Consider the following 14,232-nt stretch of genomic DNA (forward strand, 5'->3'; position numbering starts at 1 on the left):
TGCCTTCCTAATGGCCTAAATTTGTGTTGATGTGAAGAATTAAGAACAGTAAAGCTTGCTTTTTGAGCTAACGAGCAAAAGTTTGAGGGCTTTACTGCTTTGTAGCATCTTAGATGGGCAGAGGAGGGAGCACACCAATCAGTGGGCTGTATAGGCTCCCCAGAAAAACCTGAATACTTGGCTCTCAGCAGTCTTCAGTAAAAATTCTGAGGGATTTCTCTGTCTTTCCTTCCAGTGATCCTCTGAGCTCATTCTGTGATCAAGTACATATGGTGTTATGCCTTTCTCTTTCCCCGCTAATGACGTCAAGGGTAGAAAATTTTGAGATGTGACCTCGACTGTTGTGAAATAGCTAATCCTTCCCAAATCTCATTAAATCGAGTCCAGGTGGTACAGCATTTATGGAGTTACCTCTGGAAGCCAAACTATCTCCTTTCTTAAAATGCCCTGTGAATTAGGGTATTCCTCCTGGTATGCTGAAGACAGGTCTGCGTGAACTGTCTTGGGTAATATAAAAAGAGCACATTAACCAGGGAAACACTGCCTGCTTTTTTTTTTCCTGGTATTTACCCTGGCTATTTGTGAGCCAGTGTGAGCATAACTCCAGGTTAATGTGTGCTGCTGAGCTCTTAAAATGGGAAGGAGACTTTCTAGTACTTCTTGTGCTTGCTGGTGTGATGGCTGCACATTTTCTCCTGGTTATGAAATGTTGTGCATCTGTTTTAAAGCTGCTAGTAGTAATCTGTCTCCTGCTGCTGGCCAGAGTACAGCCATTAGCTTAATGTGGCACGCTCCCTCACGAGCAGCCGTGATCATTATTACTATAGGCAAAAGAAAATCTGCAATGTGTTGAATACTTTGTCTTTGCAAGGAGGTGCACTCATTTCAGAGGGGAAAAACTGAATTTGCAGAGCATTGGACTGTATGAAAAAAAGAAGGGTTTTTGGATTTCTGGCAGCCCAGCAGGCGTGTGCTTTCTGGGTGCTTTTGTTCTCTTGATTTTGAGATATATCCCTGTACTTGTCCAACTATCTATGAAATATTTCTTTATGCTAAACGAGAATGTTCTTGTTTCCCATATTTTAATAAAATCATGAATAGGCCAAGCACTTACATGAGATGGCTGTTACTTACCAAGCACTGACCCGTACCTTAATCTTCACACAATTGGCAACACCTGACTGAGCCTAGTGTTCAGTGACCAGCAAACAAACCAGAAGGAAAAATAATAGCCCTAACTACATTGGCTATGTTTGAAATTAATAGATTATATGATGGCTTTTTTTCCTAAAATGTCTGAAACTCTGTGCTTTTACTTTTCTTGGTATTGAAAGAGATCTGGGTCCAGCTGTTGAGCATTAATTAAATGTCTCCTTGCCGTGGTCCTCACAGAGAGTGTAGTTCTGAAAGAGAAAGCCAGTAAGTTGCACAGTTGTGCAAGAAAATATGCTTTTTCCTCTGAAGTTCCATGACACTCACTTTTTATAAAGTATTTTGGAATAGTGAATGTGCAGAAAGTACAAAAGCAATGCATTGATTCTGTTCCTTTCAGCTCTGAGAGGGTTGAAAAACACAATGCACTTTATGCAAATATCAGCAAAATGTGAGGACAGTATTGAAATAAACCCATATAGCCAGTTTACTGTATAAATTGGGACAACTACTTTTCTGTTATGTATACAGAGCTTTGTAAAGTTTTCAAGTAACATGAAGGGTGTTGACAAATTGTTGGTATATTGTTTACTACTGTTTTTCTGTGGTGGGATGTTTTTTTTTTCTTCTTTCAAATCATAATATGAGAGAGTCGCTAGTCACTGGAAAATCACTAGCTATGCTAAGTGTGATACTGCTTTTCATGATTTATTGATTTGTTGGGTTTGGGCTTTTTTCCTGCAGTGGAGAAGAATTAGAATATAACCTGAAAGACCTTAGGCCAGCAACAGACTATCACGTCAGGTGAGTTAGTGTGACTATGAATGTCACTTAAATATAAACTCTTCAATTATATGAGAATAAACGTGAAATTTTTTTTATCTAACTATACAGCATAGCTCAAGAATTTCATGGTCACCTCTGTAGGTGTTTTTTCAGTGGCTTCTAAATATTTTCTGATAGATTTTATCTCAGACTTTAAGTTATGAAAGTGCTTTTTGAACAATACATTTTCTGTCATGTTGTCATTGCTATAGTGAGAGGAAAAAAGACATCTACCTATCTATATTTCTGTCTGTATGTATAACAGGCCTGGAAGTGCTTGTGTATGGAAACAGGATAACTCAAGCTTCTTCAGAATTTGACTCCAGCAACTGGCGTTTCTTCAGTTACTGTAACATCGCTGTGCTAGCACTGAAAGTACCCCAGCACAGTTCTTTCATAAATACTCTTTGCTTTGTGAAGTGAATCTGCTGATTATAGATCCATCTGACCATAGTAATTTCAGCATTTATTTAAAAAAATGGATTCCCACTGGCTTCTCTTGGTATTTTCAGACCATACTTCTCTTTGATTCAAAAAATACGTTTTACACTTTCATTAACTATTAACACATTCTCAGTCGTGCTCCCTGATGGTTTTAATCCCATCTGTATTGTTATCTGCTCATATTGCATTTTTTTTAAAGCCTCTGCTTATGAACCAAGACTACATATTTATATCCTGTTCGCTTATGCTCAATATCCTTTTAAAAAAAAATCCTTTCACTCCTGTCTATTGTTTCCTTCTGTTTTTCCAGACAAGGGCTAGGTTTGGCATGCTTGTTCACATCAAGGCTGCTACTGTTTGTAAAACTTCAAAGAACAAACACTTCGCTTCTGAGCTCTAAAAAAGACCAACACCAAGATGTGTCTGTCTTGCTCTGATACTATAGCTTCTTTTTTAAGGATACTTTCTAGTGGAGCCCTAAAATGAACGTTTCAAGTAGAAGCACAAGACCAGAAGTAACTTCTTGTAAATAAGTAAGAGACCCAGGCTCCCAGGGTGGGCAGGAGTCCCAGCCTAGCAGCAAATGGATAGTAGCGAGGAGGAGAAGGTTGTAAAACACTGCTGAGCTTCCTACTGTAAGCAATTGAGCATCACTTTTAAAACCAGCTTCCATCAGCAGAGCGGTCGCCACGTGCAGCGTGGCATTGAGGTCTCATGCCATTTTTAGGGATATTTGCCCCATGTCCTGGCTGACTTCTTTCTCCCTACCTACAGCTCCCCGTGCCTTCCTGCAGGTATGCCAAATTATAAATCGTTTGTGAACAGTTAGCAATAACTTTTGTTCAAAAAGAAGTGACTGCCAACTATAAAAGTCAGACTTAAAAAGCAGCAGCATGTGCTTGTAGTGGAGGGAACTGACCCTGAAAAGGCCAGCCGCTTTCCATGGCAATTTTTTTCTTCACTGAAACTGCACTAAGTATTAACGACTGTGAAAAAATAAATCTGTTAAGTAAAGAAATTTATGGGGCCAACAGTTACTCAGCAGATCGCCTTGGGTCTCCTTAACCTTGGCAGCATCTCTCAGGGCTTCGTCTCTGCACAGACAAGCTGCTTGCGCTTGCTCCTGCCGTGCTGGGCCCTGGGCACCCAAGAGAACCTGGTTCACTCTGAATCTACTCCTGCATTCCTTCAAGTAGTATTATTTTGGTGCCTTCAGAGATGACTGTGCTTGGTGCTTCAGTGACTCGCAGAAGATGCTTATTAAGCTCATTTTCTCATGGTGGTATGCCCCAATGGTGTGTGTTCGATGCTTAGCTATGCTGCTTTCCAGAACACATCCCAGATGCAGGCTCAGTTAATTAATTGCATTTGTTTTCACTCCTACTGCTGACAGGTGATGGGTAAAACAGCACTATAGCAGTTCTTGTGAACCTCCCCCAAAAGGTTTGATTCTATGTAGGTGGCCATTGTACATAAATTACTCTTATCTACTGAAAACAAATTTAGAAATTGCTCTTTCTTAAACTCTGCATTCAAGTGCACAATAGCTACAGCCAGCTTAGAGGTCATCGTCTGGTCATGGTTTGAACGGTTTTTTGAGTAGAAGACTTCCCATTTGCACTTTTCTTTTGCTACGTGGAAAATGTGAAAGGGAAAAATAACATCATTAACTTTTCAGAGAAAAGCACCTCGTGAGGAAGTGCTCAACTATATTGTATTTGCTTTCCCACATTATTTGGTATTGTATATCCCCCTCTGTGCTGATATATAGAGGATTTGCCTAAAATCAAATTTGCTTTGAAGATTTTTAGTTTATCAGAGCAATGTTCCTGAGCTGTGTCAGTTATAATTCATGGAGGTCCCTTAAGTGCTGACACCTGAGCTGTGCAGGAGATGCTTGTACCCATGGGAGGAGACCAGCAGTTACCACCAGTCAACATGGCACATGTGAATCAAATGTAAACCAGGCATTAAAGTTTATACCTTTTTCTCCTGAGTTCATACTTTCTGTTGTATTGTGAAGAGGATTTCAGCACAGTGTGTGAAAGTCTGGCAATAGGCGAGGAAGTAGTGGTGGAGGGAAAAGATGATGGTGATAACTCAGTGGGCTATGGGAGTATTTGCACCAAACACTTCTCTGTTCCTCTTCTCCTGTGATTTTTTTTTTTACATACTTGTATCAAGCGAAGTAGAACAATGATAGCCACTGGTCTGTGAGAAATCTACCATTAGTGGATGATATTGTGGATGCTTTGGTAGTCAAATACTGTGGCTGAGGCAGTGCTGTCTCATCTTGTAGCTGTCAGCAAATTTATAACCCATTTGAACGTTGTTTCCAGGGTATATGCAATGTACAACTCAGTAAAGGGATCCTGCTCAGAGCCAGTCAGCTTCACCACTCACAGCTCAGCACCAGAGTGTCCCTTCCCACCCAAACCCTCGCACAGGACCAAAAGCTCCTTGACCTTACAATGGAAGGTAGGTAATGCTTGGATCGGGTGAGAAAGCAGTGAAAAACACAGTTTACCAACAGGGAGCATAACTGTTGAAAATAACGGAAAGCTGAGACAGTCATTTTTCATTAAGGGACTTGAACTTGCTGTGCTCTGACAAATCCATCCCCACGCACTGCCTTGACTTTTAAAATGTATGTGTTTCATTACGTCCAGCTTCTTCTCGGTATTCGTTAAGAGGTTGCCAAGCTATGTGCAAAACCCCAGGCTTTGGTTTCACTTTAAGCTGTAGTTATTTGCCTGGGGTGGGGGAAGTAGTTTTCTCTTATTCCCCAAATCACCCTTTGTTTATTTTTGTTCATAGGCACCCATTGATAATGGTTCAAAAATCACCAGCTACCTTCTGGAGTGGGATGAGGTAAGTAGCAACTAGTTGAAATAAATACATAAATAAATGGCACTCAGACTTTACAAGGATTTGCTGAGTAAAGAAAAATAATTAAACGCAGGAGAAAGTAGAAGTAGGAAAATGAAATCCTGACGGCATTTACGGTAAAGAGTTGGAAAGGTGAAAGGGGCAGTGGGGGGAAAACTTCTCATTGGTGTGTTTTATGCAGAGACAATGTTCTGCTTCTGTACTCTTGAAGTGTAACTTTTTATTGCTCATTTGGTGTACTTTATTTGTTAATTAGCATTACTTGTTATTTAATTACTTGTGTTGTATCTTGGAGTTCTGTTCGTGATCTCTTTCTTCTGGATGCTGTCTGAGCGCAGGATAAAACACTGTTCCTGCCTCAAAGGAGAAGAGCCGTGATCTTGCAGCCTGTTCTACAGAGAATGTATTCAGGGTCAAAATAAGAGTATCCCTTACATAGTGGCAGTTAGTCCCCTTCCAGACACAAAAGGAAATAAGTTCTCTGTCCCAAATATCTTACATTGTTAGTGAGCAGCGTGCTGTCGGGGAGAGTGCCAAAAGCAAGAGATGTGGAGCGTTTGCTGGAGGTGGGTTCTGGTTGTGAATCCTCCCTCCATCCCCTACTTCCTTTCTGTTGTGCAAGCTGTATTTCTGCAGAAAGCATGAGTCAGTGAATATCATCTTTGAAGGAAAAAATATGTGTAGGGTAACAGAAAAGGCAACACATAAAGAAAAAAAGTGATGAGTCAGGTAGTGAAGAATGTGAAGGGGTGTTTAGTTGTACAGTCTGAGAAACATCTCGAGGTTTTTAGTAGTCTAAAAATAGTATTCTAAGGGGGTATTCTGTTATTAGTAGTTTTCCATCATTGCACTAATAACGTGTTCCCAGATTATTCTGCTACATGTCGGACATTTGGAATTGCTCACTGGGCAAACATTGTATGCAGTATCACAGCAAGCAGGGTCTGCAGGATGAGAAACCCACTGAACCAAATTAAAATTAAGCAATAATTTCAGAATGGCTTGCTGTCCCTCTCTGCATAATGGAAGGGGAAAGGTCATCAGTGAAGAAGAAAAAAGTGGAGTTGTGAAGTCTGGGAAAGGAGATTAAAAAGACATTTCTCCAAAAGGATGGGCCAGGATGATCCCGTCACACCTTCTGTGACACCTTGACTGTGCAGTTGTGATCTCTTGCAAGGCTTTCCAGTATCGTGGAGACATGGGAACGCAACATCACCAGCAGTGAAGCAGTGGAAACATGAATGATTCCAGCCTGCAAAGGGAAGGGAAGCAACAGAAGGTCTTGTCAGAAGAACAACCAACAACAGACCATTAATACAGCACAAATACTTTTGATGTTAATTTTGTCCACATGGAGCCTAGTAATAATTTGGATATATGTAAGGCAATTCTAAAATGCTTTTGTCCTGTAAACCCTTTAATACTGAGTATATACCTAGAGTTTTGTCTTCAGAAAGAATTGTTACGATGTCTGTTTTTCACAGGGCAAAAGTAGTTTGGTTTAGGCTAGCTCATGTACCAATGGGAAAAAAATGAAGGCATCCTGATTCCCTTAGTCTATCTATTTTAATTACCTTGTTTTCTCAGTAAGTCCTGAAATCTGAGATCCAGCGGATAGCTAGCCAGCAAAGATGAAAGAATAATGGCCCTGCACAAATTAATTTGGTACATCTCCAATGGTTTGACAAGACTCCTGACTGAAATGTAGTTGTCTGGTTGTGAGACAGTTAATGCCACAGGTGTAGCTTCTCTGAAAACTTTTTTCCTCTGATATGAGACAGAAATGCAATTTTGAGTTGCTGAATTAAAGCTTGCTATTAAGGCTTATTAAAGAAAAAGTCTGAAGATGCCGGCTGGCATCTGCAGGAGCCTCATCTCCCTGCGACGGTGAGCTTGGCAAGCTGTTCGACTCACTTTTTCATGTGCCTTTGCAAGTTGTGGCTCCGACGCAGGGTGAAGTTAGCTACTGGAGTTATGGCACCCGAGTACAAAAGAGAATTCACTTGCAGTGCCCTGTACCCTTTGCACTTGGTTGTGTAAACTCCACGTAAGCAAAAGCACTGACTCTGTTACAATGCCACACTGTGTCCTGGTGAAATCGAGAAATAAATACATCAAGGAAGAGGAGAACCCTTGCCAGGCAACAGCGAATGCTCTGCCAGATCTCAGCTAGAGCAACATTCATTAGCTACAGGGCACAGAATAAAATATAAACATGGGAAAATCAGCGATCAGAAGGAAATTAAATTGTGGCTGCAAAGCAGAAGAGGGCTTTGCATGAGTGGAGAACACAAAATCTATCTGATGATAAAGTTAGAAAAACACCCTAAAATGGCAATCCGCCTTGAAGCTGAGTCCCTTCCTGGGGCAGGGTAGCGTATCAGATGCTCAACAGTATCTCAGCTAGTTACTCCTGTTTTTACAGGGTAGAGGCATAGTTTACAGCATCTAAAATGCAGCAAGGTGTGTAGGTGGCATCACTCGTGTGTGCAAAAAATAAATAGTTCTGTAAAACGACAGCAGAAGCGGCATGTCTTACAGCCCTAGGGTTAGGTGAGGTGGTGAATTGTAGCAAGAGGGCAGCACCTCATCTCTTTGGGGCTGCAGCTGGGGAGTCCCACGGGGCCGAGGTGCTAGGGTCTGCCTGGGACCCTGGGTGCAGCGCTCCTCGGCAAGCCCCATGCCACCCCACGTACCTGCTGCAGGTTCCCCCTCTCTGGAGGGTCACTCAAGGGGCTGGAGAAAGGGGTCTGAGGCAGGTTGGTGTTTTATCTTACTGTATCTTGCTGAGAACAGGCGCAGTACTGTTCCCATTCGCTGGTTTAGCTGTCTTTTCTGATATATAGTTTAAAAATTTTGTCTCACCTCATTAGACGAGCTTTAGATGAAACACAAATAAGTTGTTTGTTTCTTCACTGGAATTAGGTGTGTTGTATTCTGACCCACTTTGAGGAAGAGAAGGTTACAGTACTTAATATGTGCTGGTCCTACCCAGCTGCTTCTTGTTCTTCAGTTTAGTTCTGAATTTTGGGTTTTTAACTGATCTGCAGACTCTGGGAAAGAGTAGTCGATATATAAAGCTATTCCAGTTATTCCACCTTTTGCCTTCCCAATTTGGATTGTTTGTGACATGACTGGCGTTACATGTTATTTGGAAAATGCAAATACTTTCTCAATACTGACATAGGTCTTTGAATTATCATTGTAATGCCTTGATAATAAAACTGTTGTAGCTTAAAATGCGTGAAGAACCATGGAGAATGATCTCCACTCTTTAAAAACAGAGTAAGAGGTCAGTTCAGTGAATTGTCACTCAGATAAATTCAATGTACGCTTGCAGAGTTTCCACTGACTTCAGAGGAGTTAGGATCAGCCACTCTTCTCAGGTGTTGTGGGACTCAGTGGGATCTGGACATGCCTGCACCTCAGGTGCTGGGGTTGGCAACAGTAGTCTGGCAACAAAATCAGTTAAAAGTAGTAATTAAGGAAAACTCCACCTTCTGGCTCTTTTTCTATGAACTTTACAAACCTGAACCCCTTGAACTTACAAACCTGGACTAGTCAATTGATGTCTTTGTGCCAGGATTGATTATTCAGGGTAAGCAAAAGGCTAATCGGAAAAAATAGCATTAAAAATATACCGAACAGAAAACATCCGTGTAAAGGAGGTGATGCTTCCTCCTGGTGCCAGCGTTCAGCAAAATCAGTAAACTGTAACTGCATTGAAAAATGCCGCTGGCAGTGCTGCAAGAATCAGGCCTTTGTTACTAATTAGACGTGAATTGATCATTCTGTGATTAAGCGGTGGTAAATAAATGTTTCTCTTGTGCATATGGATAGCAAGAGTATCCTATTCATTCTCGATGGGAAAGCGGAGGACTGTTGTGAGCCAGAGACAAGGACATCCCTCTCATGCAGTGTGTGTCGCTGTTCTGTATATAATGCAGAAGCAGCTTTAATTCTGATCCAGTAAGCATCTCGTTCTAATTTGCTCAAGAGAGAGACAGAGACAATACCATGCTATTGAATGATTTGGTGACAGGGAGTTAATAATTAAGTTTATATATAGGTAAATGGAGCTAATTTTGTTCTGCCACAAAGTTTTAAACTTCTCGAGGCTAGCAGAGACGTGCTCATTTGTATTAGCTGACAATCTGCGCCATGCAGAGTCATAGAACCGTTTTGGTTGGAAAGGACCTTTAAGATCATCAAGTCCAACTGTTACCTAGCACTGCCAAGTCCACCACTGAACCATGTCCCCATCTCAGTGATGGTCCACCAGAATTCACATACATGGAGCTCCACACTCCTGCTTGGACTTGTGTTTGTTCACCTTTCTGCCCTCTAGATCTGTTTGGTGCCTATGCCGCTCCTACGAGACATGCAAGAGGAGAGTCTTGGATAAAATTGGTGTTAGTGTATATTTTAGGGATGTTTCGTAGGTCCTGTTCTGTCTTCTAAATGTTTGCCTAGGTTAGACATTAGGAAAAATTTCTTCACAGAAAGGGTTATTAGGCATTGGAATGGGCTACCCAGGGAGGTGGTGGAGTCACCATCCCTGGAGGTGTTTAAGAAAAGACAATGTGGCACTTAGTGCCGTGGTCTAGTTGACACAGTGGTGTTAGGTCAAAGGTTGGACTCGATGATCCCAGAGGTCTCTTCCAAACTAGTTGATTCTGTGATTCTGTCTGTGTAGAAAATTCAGTCACTTGTGTAGGAGCCTGCATGGTAAGTGCTTTGTGGAGATATTAGGGTGTGTTACAGTAATTGTTGACAGTGTGCTCCACACCTTTGTGTCAGATTGAATATCAGTCTGTTGCTTTTTATTGCCAGTATGAACCAAACACAGAAGTTGATGCTGGCATGGCCCGCGGCAGATCGTCGCCATGCCTCCTGGTTGCAGATCTGGTGCTGGCAGCTTTTATTCAGTCTTTTGCTGGGAGGTCTTGGGAAGGACTGTGCTCTATTTCTGCATCCACTGTACCTGCAGTGGCCCATTCCTCCTTTTGTGTTTGTTTACTAGGTCTGCTGAGGGAATGCAGTCAACAAAACCTGTTTAAAATCTCATAACCCTTGTCTCAATAAAGGCTATCTCCAAGACAAACTTAAGCACTCTGTTTTAAGTGAGTGTGTAGCTTGAAATATAGCTGAACTGGGGGGAACTGAGATTGTTTAGCTTGGAGAAAAGGATGCTGAGGGGAGACCTTATCGCTCTCTACAACTACCTGAAAGGAGGGTGTAGTGAGGTGGGGGCTGGCCTCTTCTCCCAGGCAACTAGCAACAGGACTAGAGGGCATAGCCTCAAGCTGTTCCAGGGGAGGTTCAGGTTGGACATTAGGAAAAATTTCTTCACCGAAAGGGTTATTAGGCATTGGAATGGGCAGCCCAGGGAGGTGGTGGAGTCACCATCCCTGGAGGCGTTTAAGAGAAGACTGGATGTGGCGCTTAGTGCCATGGTCTAGTTGACACAGTGGTGTTAGGTCAAAGGTTGGTACTCGACGATCCCAGAGGTCTCTTCCAATCTAGTTGATTCTGTGAAATAGCAGGCAAAAGTCTTAAAAATTGTGTTAAAATGCTGGGTTATAGTATTGTGCAAATTCTACTGGACTTGCTAAGCTGAATTGTTCTTGTTTCCTTGGGCTGGCCCTGATGATCATCACCGTATGGGTTGTCCTCATGAAGAATAGGGAGTGCAGGCTGAAGAAAGCAGGGCAGTGAAGAAGTCGGACAGTATCTGCTCTCCCTCTGAAATTTGTGGATTAGAAATATTTGCGGAAATGATACAGTATATTTTAAGCAATTTACGCAACATTATTTAAAGGATTAAAACTTGGATGCCGAGTGTACAAGGAAATAGGAGAAGGATTCTGGGAAAGCTGTAAGACTCTTGGGTGGCAGCCAGTACCAGCCTCCCAGTTGTTCCTGTCTGTAATTATGCCAGCATTAGTGCTTTCATAAATCTTGGGAGGGAGAGAGCGGAGAGACTATTTCCAGGCTATTAATGCCAGGATGATTAGAAATATCGGCCAACCTCTCCAATTAGTGCCAATAGAATCCGAAATACCAGCCAGTCTGAGTAATTTGAATACCGGTTGGTCTCTGAGCGAGTCTGGGGAATGTACGATACCAGTTCTAGAAGAAAAATATATACAATATCATAATCTGTACTGTTATAAAGTTGAAGATCATGTAAATGTTTGGCAAGCTTTGCAAAGTTTTAACCCACCAGTTTGAGAAATTGGAGTTTCCTTGGTCCATTGCTTGGTCCATGCCAGCACATTCAGGCATTGTGCTGCAGGTGAGATTTTCCATGACTTCCCTTTTTGGCCAGCCATCGCTGTTCATCTGTTTGTCAATCCCATGCTTAGTGTTTGGTCACTTTGTTCTCTTGGAGAAAAAACATAAGAAAATTATAAAAAAAATACATTCTTAAGCAGAAAACAGAAAGAGATTAAATGTTTTCAACTGGTTTACAAATAGTGAAGTCATTGAAGAGTTAGGGAAAAATCAATTTAATGCATCTAAACCTAGAAAAGAAAGTATGCATAGGGGGGAAAAAGGTCTATTCTTAGTAGTCCTGCACTGATGAATTGATATTTTACTAAAACATAGGATTGCTAATTTGTGCAGTCTGGATTTTAAATATGATATTGCTGAGCTGGGAATTATGGTAACCTATTATTTTTGTCCAAAAAGAGTTTTATCATATAACTCTCTCTAGGGATTTTAGATCTGAAAAAGTTTTCTCATTTACAGAAGACTTTTGCTTTAGGATTCATGATTCTCTTCCAATTCCGCCCCTTAATCTACTTGAGCCATACAGTAATGTTACAGCTGGAGCAGGTGGGTGAAGTTGAAGGTTGTGCGTAAGACCAAGATCTAGAACAAGTGTAGGATCACACTGGATAAATAAAAATAAGTTATGGCTGTTTGCCAGTGTGCTAAATTACTTTTCAGTGCCTCCAATTTGTTGTGCTGTGCTGGAGGTCTGCGTGATCGTTTCTAGCTTGATAAACACATTTTGGAGATTTACTACAAACCTTTTATAGAGTTCTTCCTTCTGTGTTGCAATCCGAGTGAAAAGAGCTGGAGATTGATGGGGACTGGAGAATGGGCCAGTGAAAATGTATGTCCCACTTGGGCATTTTTGAAATCTTTAATGATGACGTGATGTATTGAGGTGGCGGAAGAACGGTGCATGGGAGGACAGACTGAGCTGAAGGAGGCGGCAGCAGGTGAGGCTGTTGGCCGCAGTGAGGGACACCTGCGTAAATAATTTTCCTGATAATCTGCTTAGGTGTAGAAACATTGTGTCTTCTGTCAAGCTGGTGTGTATCAGGTGAAATAAGTAGTCTTGTCTATGGGCAGATGTTAATTTTACCAAGATAAAATGAAAATGAAAAATTGTAGAGGCAGGTGCCAAAAATAATGGCACAGCAGAGCTCTTACACCAGAAGTTGCAGAGATGGGTATAACTTTGTCTCCTGCACCAGTTTGAGCATAAGGTTGTGCTTTGCTAGGCTTCTCTTCTGGTGTGCTTTGGGGTGCTTTGTAGTGTTATTGTCCATTAATTTTGCATTGAGGTTTTGAAATTAAACCTCCTTTAAACTGCTTCAAATCAGGCAGATATTATTTATGTAGAATTGAGCAGTCCAGGCCCTTTATCCAGGAAGATTTCAAAGTGACCGCTTCCCACATGTGGCATAGGGCGAGACCAGTTATTCTTTGTCATCTTGGGCGTCTCTGTCCTGCAAAAAGCTGGGCTTTGTTTTTACCCTAGGGCATACCAGATTGGGTTGGATTGAAAAGGGGTTTGTTTTGTTTTAACCGTGGCAGGGAGGGAGAGAACTTCTGAATGTCCCTGTCCTCGGCCGTGCTGGGTTGTACTTAGTGTACCTGAGGAAGGACCTGGGAGCCAGAGAGCTGTCTCGATACCCTCCTTTGCTGCTGCCCCATCTTGGCTTTGTCAGGGCTCCGGGTCACGTTGATGTGAAGCTCCAGTAAAGCATACCTCTGGCATCCTGGTTTCTTAACAAAGTTAGATGCTTTCCAGCAGATCCTCTTTGCTTGTCACACGCTGCTTGCTCTCAGCAGTGGGACGGCTACAGAACCTGGCACGTTAAATATATCCTCCGCGATGAGTACATCTGTTTTGCCCCGGAGGGCATGGTGCTGAGCAGAGGTTGCACCCGGGCTGGTCCCTCTGGGGTGCCACGGCCGGGGCTGGCTGGCGGGGAGCGAGAGCCCTCTCGTGGGATGGAGCGGCTGGGAGGGACCGGGAGGGCCTGGCGGGGCGAGGTGCTGAAAAACGTGTTGGCGGCAGCTTTCCTGTGACCGGGTCAATTCAGACATTAATTTCATCCTTAAGTGATCGATCTGTGTAGTTTTAGGCAGCGTAGCAGTGCTGTCAGTGCGTCACAGCTTGCTTTGCACAGGGCCTGTACAAAAGCAGCTACTTCTAATATCATTTAACAGCTCTCTAAGACAAGTACGGTGTGGTTTTGATCCATAGATATCTGATTACAGATTGCTCTCTTTCTAGGGAAAAAGGAACAGTGGTTTCAGAGAATGTTACTTTGGAAGCCAGAAGCATTGCAAGTTGACTAAGCTGTGTCCAGCTTTGGGTTACACCTTCCGATTAGCAGCTCAGAACGACATCGGTACTAGGTAAGTTACCCAAAGCACACGCTTTCTTCATAAAAAGCAGTAGGTGAAAAGTTTAACTATCAATGACAGTGTAAAGAGGAATTTCTGGGGGGATTTTTGTTTGGTTGGTTTTTCTCTTTATGGTTTTGAGTTAACTATCTAAGATTTGCTCTATTATTAATGCTTTAGAGTGAGTTGCACCTTCCCTGGTGGTGTCATTCACCTCCCAGGGAATCGCCGTGTACCTTCAGCATGATGAGGTTAGCCTGAGAAGAT

The 14,232-nt window shown here is 42.3% G+C and overlaps 1 protein-coding gene across 1 annotated transcript in view; it reads left to right on the forward strand.

The window, feature by feature from the left end:
- The window catches only part of FNDC3B (fibronectin type III domain containing 3B), a 203,536-nt gene that overhangs the window by 136,136 nt on the left and 53,168 nt on the right, over positions 1–14,232 (forward strand). The window contains exons 9-12 of the mRNA XM_068406683.1: positions 1,897–1,956; positions 4,761–4,899; positions 5,239–5,292; positions 13,853–13,977. Of these exons, the coding sequence (XP_068262784.1) occupies positions 1,897–1,956; positions 4,761–4,899; positions 5,239–5,292; positions 13,853–13,977 (378 nt within the window). The remainder of the gene's footprint in view (positions 1–1,896; positions 1,957–4,760; positions 4,900–5,238; positions 5,293–13,852; positions 13,978–14,232) is intronic.

The sequence above is a fragment of the Nyctibius grandis genome, chromosome 8 (assembly GCF_013368605.1).
Source record: "Nyctibius grandis isolate bNycGra1 chromosome 8, bNycGra1.pri, whole genome shotgun sequence".
In the NCBI taxonomy this organism is placed as follows: Eukaryota; Metazoa; Chordata; class Aves; order Nyctibiiformes; family Nyctibiidae; genus Nyctibius; species Nyctibius grandis.